Below are 17,902 nucleotides of genomic sequence, written 5' to 3' on the forward strand. Positions count from 1 at the left end.
CTCGCCTGATCAAAAGGTTTCTTTTGAACCCTTTGGGGCGTTTCTCATCAATTTGGTTAACAGGTTCTATTAATCACAGCGTACATGTAAGAACAGCTCCGGCATGAGTCAGAACATGTGGCATCTAAAGTGAGACTTGTTTTAGAACCAGCAACAGTCATTAGCTGCTGTTTTCTTCCGTGACACGACATTTTACAAGGAGGTCAGAACACCCAGAGATGGTCAGCTCTGTCATTACAAACTGCCTGTTTATATGAGTGTACAGTGTCTGAGCGCAAAAATGTCTCGGGTGTGTTTTATTGCACCCTGTGAGGGCTTTGGATGTGACGATAGACTGTTACGCCTTTTCCTCCAGAGTCCTCCCTTCCCTGTTCCTTCCACAGCTGTGGTCTGGACCTCTTCTGACCTCGGCTGCACAGGGACAGCACAGCAAAATTGCAAACATTTACCAAAATTATATGAGCATAAAATAAAAAATAAAAAGTGACAGTTTTTTGTATTTAAGCTCCCAGCCGGCATATCGATCCATAGCAAAGCTGCAGCAGAAAGACAATATTTGACAGGAACATTTCCTCCACATCAAGTGTGCATTGTATCTTGAAATGAGTCCCAGTTTCCCCAATATTTCTTCACGGCTGTGTGTGTGCTATAAACAGGATACCTAGAGAGGAAATGCCCTGGATGGGAAAAGAAAGGCTGACTGAGATTTGGAGCTCAAGTAAACTGTTCAAGCCTCTCCAAGAGTAATTAATCGTGCAATTACGGCAGGAAAGGAAAACGTGAACTGTGATGCGTGGAGGGCCAAGTCAACCGACTTAATTGAAGAGAAGCCTAATTAATGACAGCTGGGTGATGCAAGAGGCTCTGATGAAGCGTAATTATCTGAAATATAAACCCACAAGTGTTCAGAACAAAAGGCGGCCACTGCTTCATAGCATTATTAAGGAGCTTACCTCCTCAAAGTTGGTCTAATCCTTTATTGTGGCGTAGTGTGTGGTTACATAACTTGGACTGGCATTAGAAAGACAAAGAGGGAAAGGTTCCCACACAGAGGGAGATCTAATGAGCTGACGTCTGAACTGTCAACCTTGTAATGTGAACAGGTGCCATAGGTACAGTTCAAACGCAACTGACTTCCTCTTGAGCTGCGTATGTGACACCGGCGGGTTCAGGATCGTTGGCTTTTAGGTTGAACAGTGGTGCATTGTGCCCCGGGCCCGGTGAAAGGCTGATTTCTACTCTCTGGCAGTGACCTCCGGACAAAGTGTTCACCCCACCATAACTGACTCGCAAGGTACTGTCTATTACGCAACCGAAGGGGCAAAGGGGCTGGGAGAATGGGGTGAGGCTGGTGACGGATGAGCCGGTTTTTTTCGGGGGGGGGGGGTGATGAAAAAGTATTGACAAAATGAAGTTCTCCATGAGAAGGGGACACGACACACGTCCTGCTTACCCACGGTTGGCTACGGGTCAGCTATGCTGTCACTTTCACCGTAGATCAGAGACATTTAGACAAAATAATACGAGACAAACAAACACAAAAGTAGCAAATGAACAAATGAGCTTCACCTATTTCACAAAAAGACACAGGGGTGTCACGGGCAAATGGCGCTTTTGTTGTCTGGGGGAGGATTCATCTCCACACATGTACATCCACTTAAATCACAGTGTTGAATGCCTATACAGTCGGTAATTATAAGGTTAGCCTCAGGCAGTTTATTTGTGTTCTCCATTTTAGGTTTCTGCCTCCATTTGATCCTAAATAATCAAAGGGATGAGCCACAACATGTGCTCTGTTTACAGTGGAAAAGAAGATAGAGAGCAAGCTCTTGGCTTTATAGACACCCTCAAGTCAGCTGGGTGCCGTGTTTTGAGTTAAAAGAATCAGTGTTTAATGATAACGAGTCAGTGATGCCGTAGAACTAAAGAGAGGACATAGTGAAGATGGGAAAATGTGCATTTCAGTGTAAGAAGGATAAAAAAACATTTGCTGAACACAAAATGTAAGGATCTCAAGCTCTCTGATCTGAAGCTAAAAGTGTGTGTGTGTGTGTGGGCGGGGGGGTGGTGATGGGGGTGGGGGTTGGGGTTGGAACCCAATAACACCAGACACACAAACTGGGGAGTCTCTCCGATAGTTCAGAACAACCAGTCAGCCAGGGGGAGCCTTGTCTAAGCCTTCTCCACCCCAGACATCCCGTCTCTGTGATTGTACACCACTGGATGGCCCCCTCAAGTGGATCTAAATAAGATCTGGGAACGCCGGGATCAGGGGAGTTTTCCATCCAGTGGAGGTTTGTTTTCCATGGAAGATTTACTCTTCACCCCGAGAGCGGGAGTGTATATTTGCTGTTATGTACAACAGCATCCAGCACCACTGCAGAGATGGTCGAGCTGGAGGCGGGGGTGGGGGTGGGGGTGGGGGTGGGGGTGGCACAAGTTAGATTTTCCCAGGGGGGGAGAGACAGCAAGGCTGCGCATTGATGAGAGTGTCAGTCACTGTGTACAACTGATAGTGAAGTCTGACAGCAGCTGTCAGGAGAGGTGTCACCAGGTCCTCTGCACTGCAGCTCTGATGAGGCCGAAGCAGAGAAAAAGGAGCTGAAAACGAGAAGGTCGGGGGGGTCAGAGGGAAGTCAGGTGATAAGTGTAGACACCCTGACACCCTCGATACAAACGCATGCTCAGGCCTGTCCTATTCTCCATGGCGCTGGTGTGCAAACAGGGAGTTTGTACATTTAATATCCTTTTTTCCGGTAGTTTTCCACCTGCAAGGAGCAGCTTTTATAACAGTCCCAGAGAGACGAGTATGAAGGGCGAAATCGAACAGAGAAAAGTTTATAGCGGTGCATTTTTGTGTGCAGTTATTCTGTAAAGACACAACAGGCAACCGCAAAATGTGCAGCTATAAAACGTCAGCTGGCACCGACTGTCTTAAATAAAGAGTGGGAGTGTGAATCAAAGTGTTTGCACCTGATGATTAACCTGGCCGGCAGCTGCAACTCAACAGTGAGGATCCGCTACTGTGAATATCTCATTTTAAAACTATATTGAAGCCCGAGTCAGCGTCACCTCACTGTGTTAGTGTGTCAACGATGATGGTTTACTGGTGCCAGTTATGCAACAGTGAAGATGCTCTTTCTTGAGGGAAGGCCTATATTCTGAGCATCTTTGTTGGCTAACAGGAGGGAAACCTATACTGACAAATATGTACGTTGCTGCAGGCCAGATAGAAGGATGAACAACACACTGTGGTTGGCTCCTTTTCTGCTACGGCATTTATTTAAAGAATAGGTAAAAGGCAGCATATAGAATTATGTTTAAACACGTATATGTAAGTAAAGAATTAGAAATGTGGATAAGGATTTTAGATCATTTGTTAATATTAGGTATTAATAATACTAATAATAGGGGACTGGGTTGAGAAGCGGAGAGGATTAGTTCCAGTTCCATTGTTGACAAAGTTTGGGAGGTTTTCTGGTAACAAGGGGAGGTGCCAGGACATCATCAGAACACTCCTGATGTAGTCTCAAGCAAGGTAGTGAACTCACAAATGATCACACAGAGCTCTGCATTGATCTGGTGACTGATTCCAGGGTGTACCCTACCCTCTCTAGGCCCATATGCACCTGGGATATCCTCCTGCATCCTCCCCAAAAGGGATAAAGCAATAAAAAAGAAAAAAAAAAGTTTAAAAAGTCCATTTAGATGAGACATAAACAAGTTGCTTTCATAAATGAGATGCATCATTTGAAATATTTTGCATGCTTCAAGACAACTACCCAAAAAATGGTCATTAAAAACAAGAAGGCTCGGTGATCAGTGAGCCAGACATGTGCAAACTAGAGAGATTTCACCCACTCATGTCTCAAAAACTCTTTGTTTGAGCTTATACACTGCAGGACACAAACATTTTTTTTTCTGTCAATAACTGCTGATTGGGACACAGATATCCAACTAACGGACAAATAACTCCCTCTGTGTCCCACTGCTGTCCACACGTGGATTCCAAAACACTCCAAATAATTTAGGCCATCAGATTCGGTTGGATATTATCCTAAAATTAATGGGCTGAAATAATTTAGGCCACTCATTTGCTAGAGGAGTATTTGGGCCTCACAATTAAACCCCACAACACAACACAAGATCTCCCAGCAGTCCTGTAATTCCAATGGTGACTGCTCTAACTTGACCTGAGTGCGTGAATGAAACGCTCGCTCTCATGTGCTTCCTAAAATAACTTGTGTGAAAGCAGGGTCTGTTGTAAAGAACTGTCACTGACCCTTTAGGCAGCAGAAGATGTGTTTTCCCTGACTGCCCTCCTACAGACTATAGCTTGCACAAAGATAAAGCATGTCAGATGCAATTGCCATTGACACACAGAGCCCATGACATCATTCTGTTTACAAGTGGCCACTAAGCAGCAGCAAAGAGTGAAAGCAAAGGAGAGGAACGTGTGGAAGAGTACACAAACCCTGCAACATATGCATGCTTAGAGCACACAGAGAAAAGCCAACATGGTCAATGGTGTCAACGGCTTTCCCATAGAGGGGAGTGAGGAGAGAACTGGGGTGCATGGAGCTCTAGCCCCCTTTTCAACATATTCATGGCAGAATGGAACGTTAATGACTATCAACCCGGAGTGCATGTTCGTAAAATTGATGTGTGCAATATAAACAACTCTTTGTGGCTGCATCCCCCCCCAAAAAATCAACAACAAACAACAAACAAAAAAAACCCTGCAAATAAATAAACTCAAGTACTTTTAATTTGCAACCAAATTAAATGACTTAAAAGAAATACACTAATGATATGCCAGTAACAAATAATGCTAGTTTGGCAAAATCCTACAAAGCTACAAGTAGCCAAGCTGGATCCTGACCAATGATCCACGTTACATTATTAGAGAATTTGTATTTTCCGAGAGGTTTAATTTTCAATAGTGGCTGAAAATATTTTTCTAATGAGATAACCGGGCGGAGTGCGCCCCCTGTGGGTGACCCTGCACACTGCACAGGTGCTCGCAATTACGTTATCTTCTTCGGTTACGGCTGCTGAGAAATCAAACCACGCGTCACTGCCACCTTCTGGTTGGAGTGATACATCGGTTGACGCATTATAATTGTTAGTTCCCCCCAGTTTAACTAACGTCATACTAAGCTGCAGCTTGTCATACAAATGCTACTTTGTCTTTTATAGAGCTGTATCAGATTATTATGCATCTGCATATGTATCGATTTAAGGGACACAATTTAGCTTTCACTTCACTTTAAGCCCTTCCCGGATCACGACTTCCTCTCTCTTATTGCTTGTTGGTTCGCTGCACTATTATATTCATCCGCGCAGTAGCGTTCAGTATCTGTGTATTTTGGGGTTTTTTTTACATTATAAAAGCGTTTATAGTCAACTTAAACTAAGTTTCGGTGCAATTCACAAAAACCTTATTTTACCTACAATGTATTTATTACAATCGTAGAAGCTAAATTGTCGTTCTGAGGATTGGCGGATCTACTTTTTCTACGGAAGGAGTACCATCCTTTCGCCATTTTAGATTCTGCAGTCACCTATTGCGCCCAGAGAACCATCTTGAAGCGATATTTAAACCTAATTGCGATGTCCATTATCATTTAGGCATTGACGCTCCCGCCAGGCCATCTTTTAAAAGTAAACTTTCTATCTTATTATGCTGTAGTCGAGCTGAGCGGGGCGGTCTACAAGATATCACAACCCGAAGAACTTAGCTTCTTCAAGGCTAGCCTGAACGACACGCGTGTGTGTGCCGACCACAACGAACGGAGACGTACGGCAGTCTTCATTTTTTCTCTAAAATCGATCCCTTCTAGACGACGCGTTGACGACCACGGTGCAAGACTCGAAGACGGAGGAGATGGCGACCTCAGTGGGAAATGTAGCTGACAGCACAGGTTGGTTGCTTCCATTTTCAGTTTATGAGACAGGCGTAATGGGGAATATGGCCCTTTGTCACCTTAGAACGCTAAATGACCTAGGATGGATCGAGCAGTAGATGCCCACTACGAGTTTTAAGTCTAATCAGGGGGAGGAAATGCTGTTTTGATATTTACATTAATTGATTTTTGCCAAATATTTTCTGCAAGCTGCGCGTTGCCGCATGGACCCTATTGTTCGCCGCAGAGGCTAAATTAACCTCCGTCAAACTGATGCAATGGGCCTTTCTTACGGCCATCATTGATATAAAATTCAACTTGTAGTAGTTTATTTCTCCAAATGTTCAACTACGACTAATATTAACGATATAGCGTATTCTGTCATCCCATTGCTTGCTAATGCTACGCGGTTAGCTCCGCAAACACGCAGCCTTAATGCCCATCTAAAATGGCGTTTCTGTACATATTTCCAATCATAGATATTTGTCTTTTTTTTAAACTGGTAGTTTTACAAGTAACACAACGACGAAAGCGTCCCTTCATATTGTAGCCATCGGTTCGTGTCAAACGTCTCCAAGGTTACTAATACTGGCACCTGGGTCGACCTGCTATTGTCGACGTTTTTATTCTAAAGGGAATAACCTTTTCTTTTTTTTTCTTTTTTTTACGTTATTTCATTACGTAATATGAATCAATAATTCTTGCGTTGTAAAAAACATCTTTAATATTTTTCTTTACTGTTGACGTTTATTCAACGCCTTTGGTATCAGGTTGCTGCTCGGAGTAGATCCAATAAATTTATGTAATCTGTAGTGCTGAGCTTTTGCCACACCCAATGTGTATTTATTTCATGTTGACCTTGAGCATCAGATGCAGTTAAACATGTCCGACTAGAACTGTTAATCCCAAAAGATTACTGTTTATTTTTGCATTATATGAGATGTGGTTTGTCAGCTTTTCTGCAAAGTAATTGATTTTTTTTTAATGTGAAATGAAGATATCTTCTGAAAAAAAAAAAAAAAAATCCTCCTGCCATGTCATCTGCCCCTCCATGTTTTTGTGTGTTTGTATTTTCATCTATATTTCCTCAAGCATGGACTTCTTTCTGCAATACCCTGGGCAGAAGCCCCTTAATAACTGCATTATATATGTCCATTTTTTCCCCCAGTTTAGAAAATGAGACATACAAGATAAGCAGATTTTGAATCCCATAGAAATCAACATAACTTATCAAAAAATATTTGTTCATCTATTATTTTGTTATTGTTTTCCGTCATCATATTTATTGCTTTCATTTGTCTGCTTTCTTTCCCCCACCATCACCTCTAACAATGTTTCCCCCCACTCCTCGGCCTGTGCTGGTGCTCCAGAACCGACAAAACGTATGCTTTCCTTCCAAGGGTTGGCAGAGCTGGCACACCGGGAGTACCAGTCAGGGGACTTTGAGGCAGCTGAGCGCCACTGCATGCAGTTATGGAGGCAAGAGCCTGATAACACAGGCGTTCTTCTGCTTTTGTCCTCCATTCACTTCCAGTGCCGAAGACTTGACAGGTGAGGTGTGGGGTGGCTGACTCAGTGCACACTGAAAAACCTCTAATATTGGTTCTTCTGCGTGTGCTAAATGAGGCTGGCAACACACGTAATGATGTTCTAATCGCAACCAAGTTTTGAAAAGGAAGACATTTAAACTGACTTTAACTATACAATCATCCAAAAGCACACATTCGGGGGGGGGGAGTATAGGTTTCACAGTGATGATTCAGCAGATGCAAGATTTCATAAGAAGTAGCATAATTAACAGTCTATGCCTTCAGGTGGTTTTCCTGGTGTGTATCCCTCCTTTCTGATATAGATGTGGTTTCTATGGTCGTACCATGCAACAGCCTGTAGGTGATGCTGTCTGGCCCACTCCCTATCGTTGGTGTGTTGTCAGCCTAACACACACAGCTCATCTGAGGAGTCAAATGCAGCAACTGAGATGTTGTTTCAGAGCTCTCCATGATCCCCCCCCCAAAGAAAACTAGTAGCAATACTAGCTTTTAGTTTCATGATAATCAATTTTCTTTCTTGAATGTTAGTGTATAATAATGTTGTATGCTCTTAAGTTTGCAATAGGTTTGTTTCTAAAGAAAGATTTAACAAATATAAAATATTTTTAAAAATCTCAATTTGGTCTCTTATTCTGCCAGAGTTCCGTTTCTTGTCCCCACTCTTGCGTGGACCAAAGCGCCAGTCTCCTTTCAGCATTCTAAACCATTTCTTGTCGTTTTGACCTAACAGGTCTGCTCACTTCAGCACTTTGGCCATCAAGCAGAACCCAATGTTGGCTGAGGCCTACTCTAACCTGGGGAATGTCTACAAGGAGCGTGGACAGTTGCAGGAGGCCATTGAACATTATCGCCACGCTCTCAGACTGAAGCCAGACTTCATTGATGGCTACATCAACCTGGCAGCAGCTCTGGTGGCTGCAGGGGACATGGAGGGAGCAGTGCAGGCTTATGTGTCTGCGTTACAGTATAATCCAGTATGTAACATTGGAAAAGAAATCTGAAAGAGCAGATCTTGAATATTGTTTTAATAGATTTTTAACCAGGAATTATGTTTTCCAGGATCTTTATTGTGTGCGAAGTGACTTGGGTAACCTGCTGAAAGCCCTTGGTCGTTTGGAAGAGGCTAAGGTATGTCAAAATAGGTCGACATTTGTATGAATCGGTTTGTACTTCTGTTGCAAAGGGTTTTTTATATTTATTTATTTTTTTAATCTATACTTTTGTTTTTAGTGTACTACCAATATGGCAGTAAACTCAACTTTTTTGATAATTTTATACCAATTCAAGCCCTTAACCCCCTAGAACTAGTCTTTTGGCAATCTAAAAATCATTGGAAATTTTGGACTGCTTATCATTTTTGCATTAAAAACAAATTGGTCGACATTGTTAATTACCCCAGGCATTTTAATACTTTCATTTTTTCAATTTTTTTTTTTTTTGGTGTAGTCTGTTCGCCATTTCATCATTTTCTAGTCCCAATGTGCCTTTATCCTGGCCATTTATGAGAGGTCAGTGTCTGCCCTTTTCAGGAAGAAAGGCTGTGGTAAAACCATAAAGTGATGATGTAAAGCCAATTGTAGAATCCTGCATGTGCATTTTAATCTTAATATTGGAGGGGCGATGCTGGCTCGGTCTTCGAAAGTTACGTGAACTGAAAAGCAGCGAATATACCTTTGCAGTGCAAAAGCTAAGATGGCCTCTAACCCTGCTGCTGTACTCTAAAAATCATCAAGTGCCCAAAGAGAGACATTAAACTCTCGGTTATCTGTCAGTTCTTTTACTAGTGGGGCTACCACACTTAATTTGCTTTGTAAAGTAAATGTACATCATGGGTGGTTGTTCTGTTGGGGTTGAGTCAGATGTGGAAATGTGGGGCTGTCCCACAGGTTAAAGGCCATCTTATTTTGTGCTTGAGGGGGGGAAAGGAGTGGGGAGGAGCATCAGGGTGTCTCAGACTCCCCTGCTCTGTCGCTCCACCTTCCCGCGCGCATGCTGATAACTGGTGGAGTGTGCGCTCTGAGCTGTTTTCCTGACCGTTCAGCTGTACCCAATCACGCCTCAGCGCATCCTAATGGTGCTATGTGTGCTCAAATCTGTAGGATTTTGCTTTGGTAATTGTTTAATATTATTCATTTGTTTTCAATCTGATAATTACCATTTTCACCTGCACTGCTGCTGAGTGTCAGCTTTTGTGAGGTTATGCCACCTCATTAATTGCCTTAAAATGGTGTCAAGTGGTGTCTGGCAGACAGCTCGCAATTTGTGCTCCACCACCTGCGTCAGATGCTGGATTAGAAAGTCAGAGGCAAGCGCGACAACAGTGATGATTTCTTTATTTCAGAGCTGTGGAGGCTTCTAGATACATATAATTACACAACAGATTTTTCTCCCTACACCATTGGCCAGGTTGCAAGAAAGCAGGCCAGGATAAAGAAATTACAGATCTAAAACATATCATGAAAATGCATAAACCATAATTGAAGAGCAATGATTAATTCTTTTCCCTTTTTTTCCCCCAAACATGTAATATTCCCAAAGAAGTGGGATCAGTTCATTTGGGCAAGATCCAGCCAGTAAACGCTCTCCTGTAGTTTTTGCTAGAAAAGCAAATCAATGTATAACTGGATTTTATTTTATTTTTTCTCCAGATAAAATGAAACTGTCAAAGCCTTTCTTCCCTCCCAGTTGCCCACAGAAAATTTATTTTCATCTAAATGAATCCTCCATTGCATGAATGAAAACTAGGAATAGTCCTTATACCTGTTTCGTGATTTGGAAGTTATTTCCATGTTTAAGAGAATATATTGTTTGAAAACTTTTACTAACGATCTTGTTTTCTGATTTTGTCTCTTTTGGTTTTTCCACAACTGATATTGTTATTTAGAAGGTTTCAGGTGGGTGACACTATTCCTGCGTAGGTGCCTGGTGGAAAGGAACTCTAGGGCAGCCTCAGTCCTCTCCTCTTCTTCCAGCCAGCTGCGGCCACATCTCTGACAAAGTCCAAAAATATGGTAACGGGTTTGTAACTGCCAACAAAAGAAAAACCACCTCACTTCATGCTTGAGCTCCTCTATCTTGTGGCTTCCTTCTGAAGACCAACCGAGAAATGTGTCTTATCAAATTACAGTAAGCATTTCAAAAAATATAATATACATATATGGATTGGATATGGTTGGATTTTCCAACGTTAGTCATTGAATCAAGTAAGATCCCCCTAACTCTACATGTTTTATTTTCCTGTTGTTTATTTTTTCCTTCTTTATCTGGAGTTGCAGCGTTCTGATGATGATGCCGATAGTGCGCTGTGAGTCTGCAGTAGCGCAGGGGCTGCGCAGCGACAAGCATCCAAAATGCGACAAGCGCGAGCGAGCAACGTCCACTCCCCTCACTCCCTTTGGCCAGCCGGTTGCAGACTTCTCCACTTTCAACCAGCCTTGCTCCTAAATGCTCCCAACTCTCAAATAATTGGTGGAACACAAAGTGTTTTTGCTACATAGAGCTAAGTGCTTGACTCTATTTCAGTAAGAAAGCTATTTATTGGTTGCCAGGTACCAAGTGCCCAATGTTTTAATCTCCAATACTTGGATCTTTATGACCCCCAACCCCCTCCTGAGATGTTATGGGAGCTGAGAGTTTGCCAGTCTGGTGTTTTAGGTGTTCTGCCAGTGGTTGTTGTCTGCAGCTGTCTCCCCTGGCCATTCGGCAGGCGCAGCAGCGAAATGACCTTTGCCAAGAGCAAGGTGGCTTGAGCAGCATTTAATGGTGCATTGCGTTGATGGAGGCGAGACACTCTGCGCGCCAGCGTATGTTGCGCACGCATTACAGGGACCGTCATGTGCACAAAATGTCCAGCATCCAAGGTTGTGAGATGTCATACCCACATAATACAACAACTGTAGATGATGCTTAATGTTGTAGTAATTTCAAGATAATTCAAAAGCTGAATTGTTGATATTCTTAAGGGCTATTGACTTGACACCACTACACATTTGAGACTGTGGTCATAACTGAGGGATGAGGACATTTGTGTGGGTGTTGGTTGGATCTGCGCAGCGTAGGAAAAAGCAAGGCAGCTTAGCGCGGCAGACTTGTGCGCACACAAGCCCATGCTGCAGACTCACTTTTTGCCATGATGGATAACAGTCACTAATTCTGCTTTTTCTGCCCTTTTTCTTTTACTCTCAATCTTCTATTTTTATTTTTTTTAATTTAACAACCCCCTGCCTTCCCTTCTTCCTACTATACCTCTCCTCTCCTACCCTGCCTCTTCTCCTCTTCTGTGGTATTCCATTGAAAACCCATTGAAGGCTTGTTACCTGAAAGCCATTGAGACCCAGCCTAACTTTGCAGTGGCTTGGAGCAATCTGGGCTGTGTGTTCAATGCCCAGGGCGAGATATGGCTGGCCATACACCATTTTGAAAAGGTCAGTAGCCATTTTTACGTATAGTTTTTACTTAATATTTTATCTTGACAAATTCTTATGTTGTCTGATGTTTTTCTCCTCAGGCAGTGACATTGGACCCAAATTTCCTTGATGCATATATTAATTTGGGGAATGTCTTGAAGGAGGCGCGCATCTTTGACAGGTGAGCCAGCTCATGATAATGTTGACATCAGTTTATTCGCGGAGGGATTCTTCCTTTGTAATAACTAAACTTGAATTGTGGTTTAAATAGTAAAGACAAGAACATTGTTGAACCTATAATTTAAATTGTATGTCATCCTGCATTTCCAGAGCTGTGGCCGGATACCTAAGAGCACTGAGCCTTAGTCCAAATCATGCAGTTGTTCACGGGAACCTCGCCTGTGTCTACTATGAACAAGGCCTCATTGACCTGGCAATTGACACCTATCGCCGTGCTATTGAGCTGCAGCCTCACTTTCCAGACGCCTATTGCAATTTGGCGAATGCACTGAAGGAGAAAGGCAATGTAAGTGTTGCTATAATGAATAAAATTGAAAATCAAATCACTTCTGATCTTTAGTATTCTTCCAAGGTGTCGGAAGCAGAAGAGTGCTACAACACTGCCTTACGTTTGTGTCCAACGCACGCTGACTCTCTCAACAACCTGGCCAACATTAAGCGTGAGCAGGGCAACATTGAAGAGGCTATTCAGCTCTACAGAAAAGCGTTAGAGGTGAGGAGAGTGTTAATGCTTCGTTTTTCCTGGGAGATTGGTTTTATTCATGCTCATAGGCAATTTCTTTTTTAACATTAGGTTTTCCCAGAGTTTGCAGCAGCCCATTCTAATCTGGCCAGTGTTCTGCAGCAGCAAGGGAAACTGCAGGAGGCCCTGATGCATTACAAGGAGGCCATCAGGTTTGTAAGCAGATCGTCCACTGAGTTGTTTTTATGTAGCAGGGTTCTACATTACCGGTGGTTCCTTTACATCAGTATGATACAGATCCAATAACATTTAGACATTATATCTTTATGAATTTTATTTATATTTTCCATTATACAAATGATCATGAATATAATACGAGGTATTTACAGAATCTAATAATGTTCTCTCAGTCTAAATCACATTGTTGTTTGTTTCAGAATCAGCCCCACCTTTGCAGATGCCTACTCAAATATGGGAAACACATTAAAAGAAATGCAAGATGTACAGGGAGCCCTGCAGTGCTACACCCGTGCCATACAAATAAACCCTGCCTTTGCTGATGCTCACAGCAACTTGGCTTCTATCCACAAAGTACGACTGTTTTATAAAACTATATATATATATATTCTCCCTTTTAATATGAATATGTAACTGTAAATTTGAGACTAATGAAAGGTAAATATGTGATACAGTGAACCCACAACTAATGTTTTCACTATTAGGATTCTGGAAACATCCCAGAGGCCATTGCATCTTACCGCACAGCCTTAAAATTAAAGCCAGACTTTCCTGATGCTTACTGCAACCTGGCACACTGCCTGCAGGTATGCCTCCAGTTTGGCTGTCGTACTGGTACTTGTTACTTCTTAGTTATCACTACTTACGTCACATTTGATTTTAACTTTATTTGTTCCGCTTGCTCAGATTGTGTGTGACTGGACAGATTACGATGAGCGGATGAAAAAGCTTGTGACCATCGTTGCTGACCAGCTGGACAAGAACCGTCTACCTTCAGTCCATCCTCACCACAGTATGCTGTATCCGCTCTCTCACGGCTTCCGTAAGGCAATAGCTGAACGTCATGGAAACCTTTGCCTGGACAAGGTACATGCAATGATCAAAGCAAGTACATTTTCATATATTTATAGGGGGGTGGTGGAAGGTGTCTGGGCATAGCAGCGGTGCTGGAAAGCATGTGGGAAATTAAAAGATGGGAGAGGGTGAAAGTTGGTTGTGAAACGACTGCTTACAGCTTTTCTTAAGGGCAACTTTGACGCTACAAGGCTTAACAGGCCAGGTTTTGTTCTTACACTTGGGCCTATTCTACAGATCAATGCGCTACACAAGCCTGCTTATGAGCATCCAAAGGATCTGAAGGCCAGTGGAGGACGCCTGCGTGTTGGCTATGTCAGCTCTGACTTTGGCAATCATCCTACTTCACACCTGATGCAGTCCATTCCTGGAATGCATAACCCCGAGAAATTTGAGGTGTGACATTTTTACTGTGCCTTTGCTTTCCAGTGTTTTCCCATTGTCATTATTGTGCGGTGATGGTGTTAAGGCAATTACATTACTATGTTCTCTCAACAAGGTGTTCTGCTATGCGCTCAGTCCCGACGATAGTACAAACTTCCGTGTAAAAGTAGTAGCTGAGGCTCATCACTTCGTAGACCTCTCACAGGTAATAATGTGTTCAGTTAATCTGAAAGATGTAAAAATTGTCTTGTGGGATGTGGCTGACAATTGTTTCTCCTTCAGATTCCTTGCAATGGGAAGGCAGCAGATCGTATTCATCAGGATGGAGTCCACATTCTGGTCAACATGAATGGATACACAAAGGGGGCCCGCAATGAGTTGTTTGCCCTTCGCCCTGCCCCTGTTCAGGTGAGGCCTGCATATATTTTTGACTTCGGACAACTGTCCAGTTTTATAAATTGCTGCACCTTCAGATAATAATGCAACTAAAGTATATCAAAGATGGTAACATGAGGATGATGATCATCTTTATTTGACTTGTTCCAAAGTCTATGTGGCTAGGCTATCCTGGAACCAGTGGGGCACCTTTCATGGACTACATCATTTCTGACAAAGAGACATCTCCCATTGAAGTAGCTGAACAGTATTCAGAGAAACTGGCCTACATGCCCCATACCTTCTTCATTGGAGATCATGCTAACATGTTTCCACACCTCAAGGTTTGTTCATCTTTAAAACGGAACATTTTCTTCCATCTTTTGGATTTATTTGTAATGTTTGCCTTTTGGGTTGCAGAAAAAGGCCGTTATCGATTTCAAATCAAATGGACACATATTTGATAATCGCATTGTTCTCAATGGAATCGACCTGAAGGCCTTTTTGGACAGTCTGCCAGATGTGAAAGTGATTAAGGTAAGATTTAAATGTGTGGAGTATTCTCAGAACAAAGTGTCTTTCCAAATCAAATAAACTGTTGTGATTTTCAGTGTTTTTTTATTTGGTATTCTTCAAAAAACAAAATTAACCGAAATATTTGCAATAATTAAATATGAATAGTTATCAAAACACATCTGTATATAAACCCAAATTTAACTTGTTTGTCCAGATGAAATGCGACAACAACCAGGAACCAGCTGCTGACACGAATGGAGCGCTGTCCATGCCTGTAATCCCCATGAACACTGCAGCTGAAGCAATAATCAACATGATCAATCAAGGCCAAATCCAGGTCACGATCAATGGCTTCACTGTCAGCAACGGCCTGGCCACCACACAGGTATACCGGCAGTGGGCCCACGACGACAATCTTGAAATCAAATTTACGGAAGGGACAAGAACAACAGTAGTCACAACTTGTGTTGCTTTTTCATATGTTCGAAACAATGTTGGACTGAGCCTCTTACCTTTTTAAAGAATTGTTACTGAGGAAGCTAAACGTATTCAAATGGTCTTGTCTTCACAATAAGCTTTAGGCTCACAGTATGCTCAGTACCTGTGCCTCTGAACAACTATTTCCCCCCTTTTAGATCAGTAACAAAGCTGCCACTGGTGAGGAGGTATTACGTACAATTGTTGTAACAACACGCTCCCAGTACGGCTTGCCAGAAGACTCCATCGTGTACTGCAACTTCAATCAGCTCTACAAGATTGACCCTCCTACTCTTCAGATGTGGGCCAATGTACGTTTGATAATTGCTCACTTTTGTTATATCCTTTCAGTTCCTCACCAAAGTATATAATGCATAATTACTAATGTTACGTTTATAAACTGTTTCCCTGCAGATCCTTAAGCGCGTACCCAACAGTGTGCTGTGGCTTCTTCGATTCCCTGCCGTCGGCGAGCCCAACATCCAGCAGTATGCTCAAAACATGGGTCTTCCCGCTTCCCGTGTCATATTCTCTCCAGTGGCACCCAAAGAGGAGCACGTGAGAAGGGGCCAGCTGGCTGATGTGTGCTTGGACACTCCTCTCTGCAATGGTCACACCACAGGCATGGATGTTCTCTGGGCTGGAACACCCATGGTCACCATGCCAGGTTAGAATGGTGTCTTTCTTTTCATGAGAATAACTCATTCAGGATTAGTGTCGTCACATAATCAGCTCAGAATTTCTAATTTATTTAACTCTTAAAGACTAATTATTTATCTCATTTGAAAAGGAGAGACTCTTGCCTCTCGCGTGGCCACATCCCAACTAAACTGCCTGGGCTGTCCTGAGCTTGTGGCCCAGAGTCGTCAGGAGTATGAAGACATCGCAGTCAAACTTGGATCCGACATGGAATAGTAAGCAGAACCTGACTTGATTACGTTAATTAAAACCACAGAGCAATATCTGACTCGTCTTCATCCTCTTTAGCCTGAAGATGGTCAGAGCGCGTGTTTGGAGACAACGAATCTGCAGCCCTCTCTTCAACACCAAACAGTACACAATGGAACTGGAGAAACTCTACCTGAGGATGTGGGAGCACCATAGCAATGGCAACAAACCAGAACACCTGGTCCAGATAGTGGAGACCAGTGAGAATGCCTGAACTAAAAACACTTAATTTTTTTCCAAAAACTCCAGCCATGTCCAGTTGCACCCAGCATCCTTTTCCTTTTTTTTTTTTTTTTTATTTTTTTTTTTAGCCATTATCAGCAGTCCAGTTTGGAGTAGTTATTGGCCATCTCTCTTATATTGCCCATCTTCTCATTGCCTGATAAAAGGACTCTTTTGTAAAGGAGCCTGTAGGTGGACACATTTACCCCCACACCACCACCCCCATGTGTGTGTTTGCAACACATCTGCATTTGCTGAGCCAGATGGAGCCTGACACTTAGGCCCAAATTCAGAGGCTCTTCTTAAGCTGTCGGTGAGCATGAGAGGACTGCGATCGCCCCTCTTACCCCTTGAGTTCACAGAGCAGTGGTTTTTATTTTTCTCTCGTCATTGTGGACACAGATTTATTTTGAAATTGCGGAGAGAATACCCAGCCGCCATTACATTGATCTATTTATAAATGTATTCAGAGTGTTGTGTTTTAACATGCTATAGTAAGAATATAGGTTGCTACTGCTCTTTAGGTCCTCTTGAGATGTTAATGCACGATGAATAAATGTACAACTTCTAAGGAATTTTGTTGAGATGAAGACATCTTCATCTCGTCTAAATGCCAACTTTTATTTTTTCCAGTGAAAGAACATGTTCAGTAGCTGTTGTCCTTTTTGATGTCACACTTGCTTGCTCAAAGATAATCGGATGAGGCTGGACAAAGACTTTTCAGTTTGTTGGAAATTGGCCTAAATTCATTTTTTGTCAGCAGTTCACAAATTGATATATTTTTTTTAATTGTTCAAACCGGGAATGGCCTAGGTAAGTATTTTCTAAGCAGTTTTTTTGTATTGTCTGTCAATTGTAGACTGTCAATAATGCCACATGGATCTAAATATGATTAAAAAAATAAAGTGATGGCAAAACTGTATCGACTTCACACTTGATTAGGTGTTGGTAGAAAGTAAAAGTAACGTTTCAACCTATTTGATTCCTTGTCTGTTCAATATGTCCATAATTCGTGGTTGGTTGGTGTTTCTATTACAGTTACCAGCTAAAGGGAATACTCGTGCCTTAATTGTTGTGTGTCCAAAATAGCTAAAATTACTGGAAAATAAAGTGATTGCAGCAGATCTTGGGAGGGGATACACAAGAGACTATAAAATGGTGCTGGAAGCAATGATTTCAATATCTGGTGCGAGGGAGCGTCTGAGCATTGATCTGAAGTTTTTTTTCAAATGATTCATAATTTATATCAAAGGTTCAACTGCGCAGCATTTTTAGAATAATATAAACGGCGGTTAAAATGCTAAAATTATTCTAAATCTAATG

General features: G+C 42.3%; 1 protein-coding gene across 10 annotated transcripts; it reads left to right on the plus strand.

Annotated features, from left to right (window-relative positions):
• Positions 1-5,528: 5,528 nt before the first annotated feature.
• Positions 5,529-17,499, plus strand: ogt.1 (O-linked N-acetylglucosamine (GlcNAc) transferase, tandem duplicate 1). Of its 10 annotated transcripts, none has more exons than XM_057042877.1 (22): positions 5,529-5,924; positions 7,277-7,385; positions 8,187-8,430; positions 8,516-8,584; positions 11,764-11,880; positions 11,964-12,043; positions 12,193-12,388; positions 12,443-12,595; positions 12,677-12,777; positions 13,003-13,156; positions 13,288-13,389; positions 13,490-13,687; positions 13,895-14,053; positions 14,157-14,246; positions 14,324-14,449; positions 14,590-14,760; positions 14,837-14,953; positions 15,147-15,317; positions 15,568-15,720; positions 15,824-16,076; positions 16,200-16,323; positions 16,397-17,499. In XM_057042877.1, the coding sequence occupies exons 1-22, from the start codon at positions 5,888-5,890 to the stop codon at positions 16,569-16,571; spliced, it is 3,099 nt and encodes a 1,032-aa protein (XP_056898857.1). In that variant the 5' UTR covers positions 5,529-5,887; the 3' UTR covers positions 16,572-17,499. The 10 variants fall into 10 exon arrangements, with proteins under 10 accessions (XP_056898857.1, XP_056898850.1, XP_056898852.1 ...); XM_057042870.1 differs by having other exon boundaries at positions 5,530-5,924; positions 7,277-7,457; XM_057042872.1 differs by having other exon boundaries at positions 5,530-5,924; positions 7,277-7,457; positions 13,490-13,669.
• Positions 17,500-17,902: the final 403 nt, after the last annotated feature.

The sequence above is a fragment of the Takifugu flavidus genome, chromosome 9 (genome assembly GCF_003711565.1).
Source record: "Takifugu flavidus isolate HTHZ2018 chromosome 9, ASM371156v2, whole genome shotgun sequence".
NCBI classification, from domain to species: Eukaryota; Metazoa; Chordata; class Actinopteri; order Tetraodontiformes; family Tetraodontidae; genus Takifugu; species Takifugu flavidus.

What these genes read in the sequence shown, in the direction of transcription:
- ogt.1 (XM_057042870.1), top strand. Translation starts at nt 5,888, where the DNA reads ATGGCGACCTCAGTGGGAAATGTAGCTGACAGCACAG. An exon ending in ACTTGGCTTCTATCCACAAA is followed by an intron (nt 13,157 to 13,287) that starts GTACGACTGTTT and finishes TTTCACTATTAG; the next exon opens with GATTCTGGAAACATCCCAGA. An exon ending in ACCTGGCACACTGCCTGCAG is followed by an intron (nt 13,390 to 13,489) that starts GTATGCCTCCAG and finishes CCGCTTGCTCAG; the next exon opens with ATTGTGTGTGACTGGACAGA.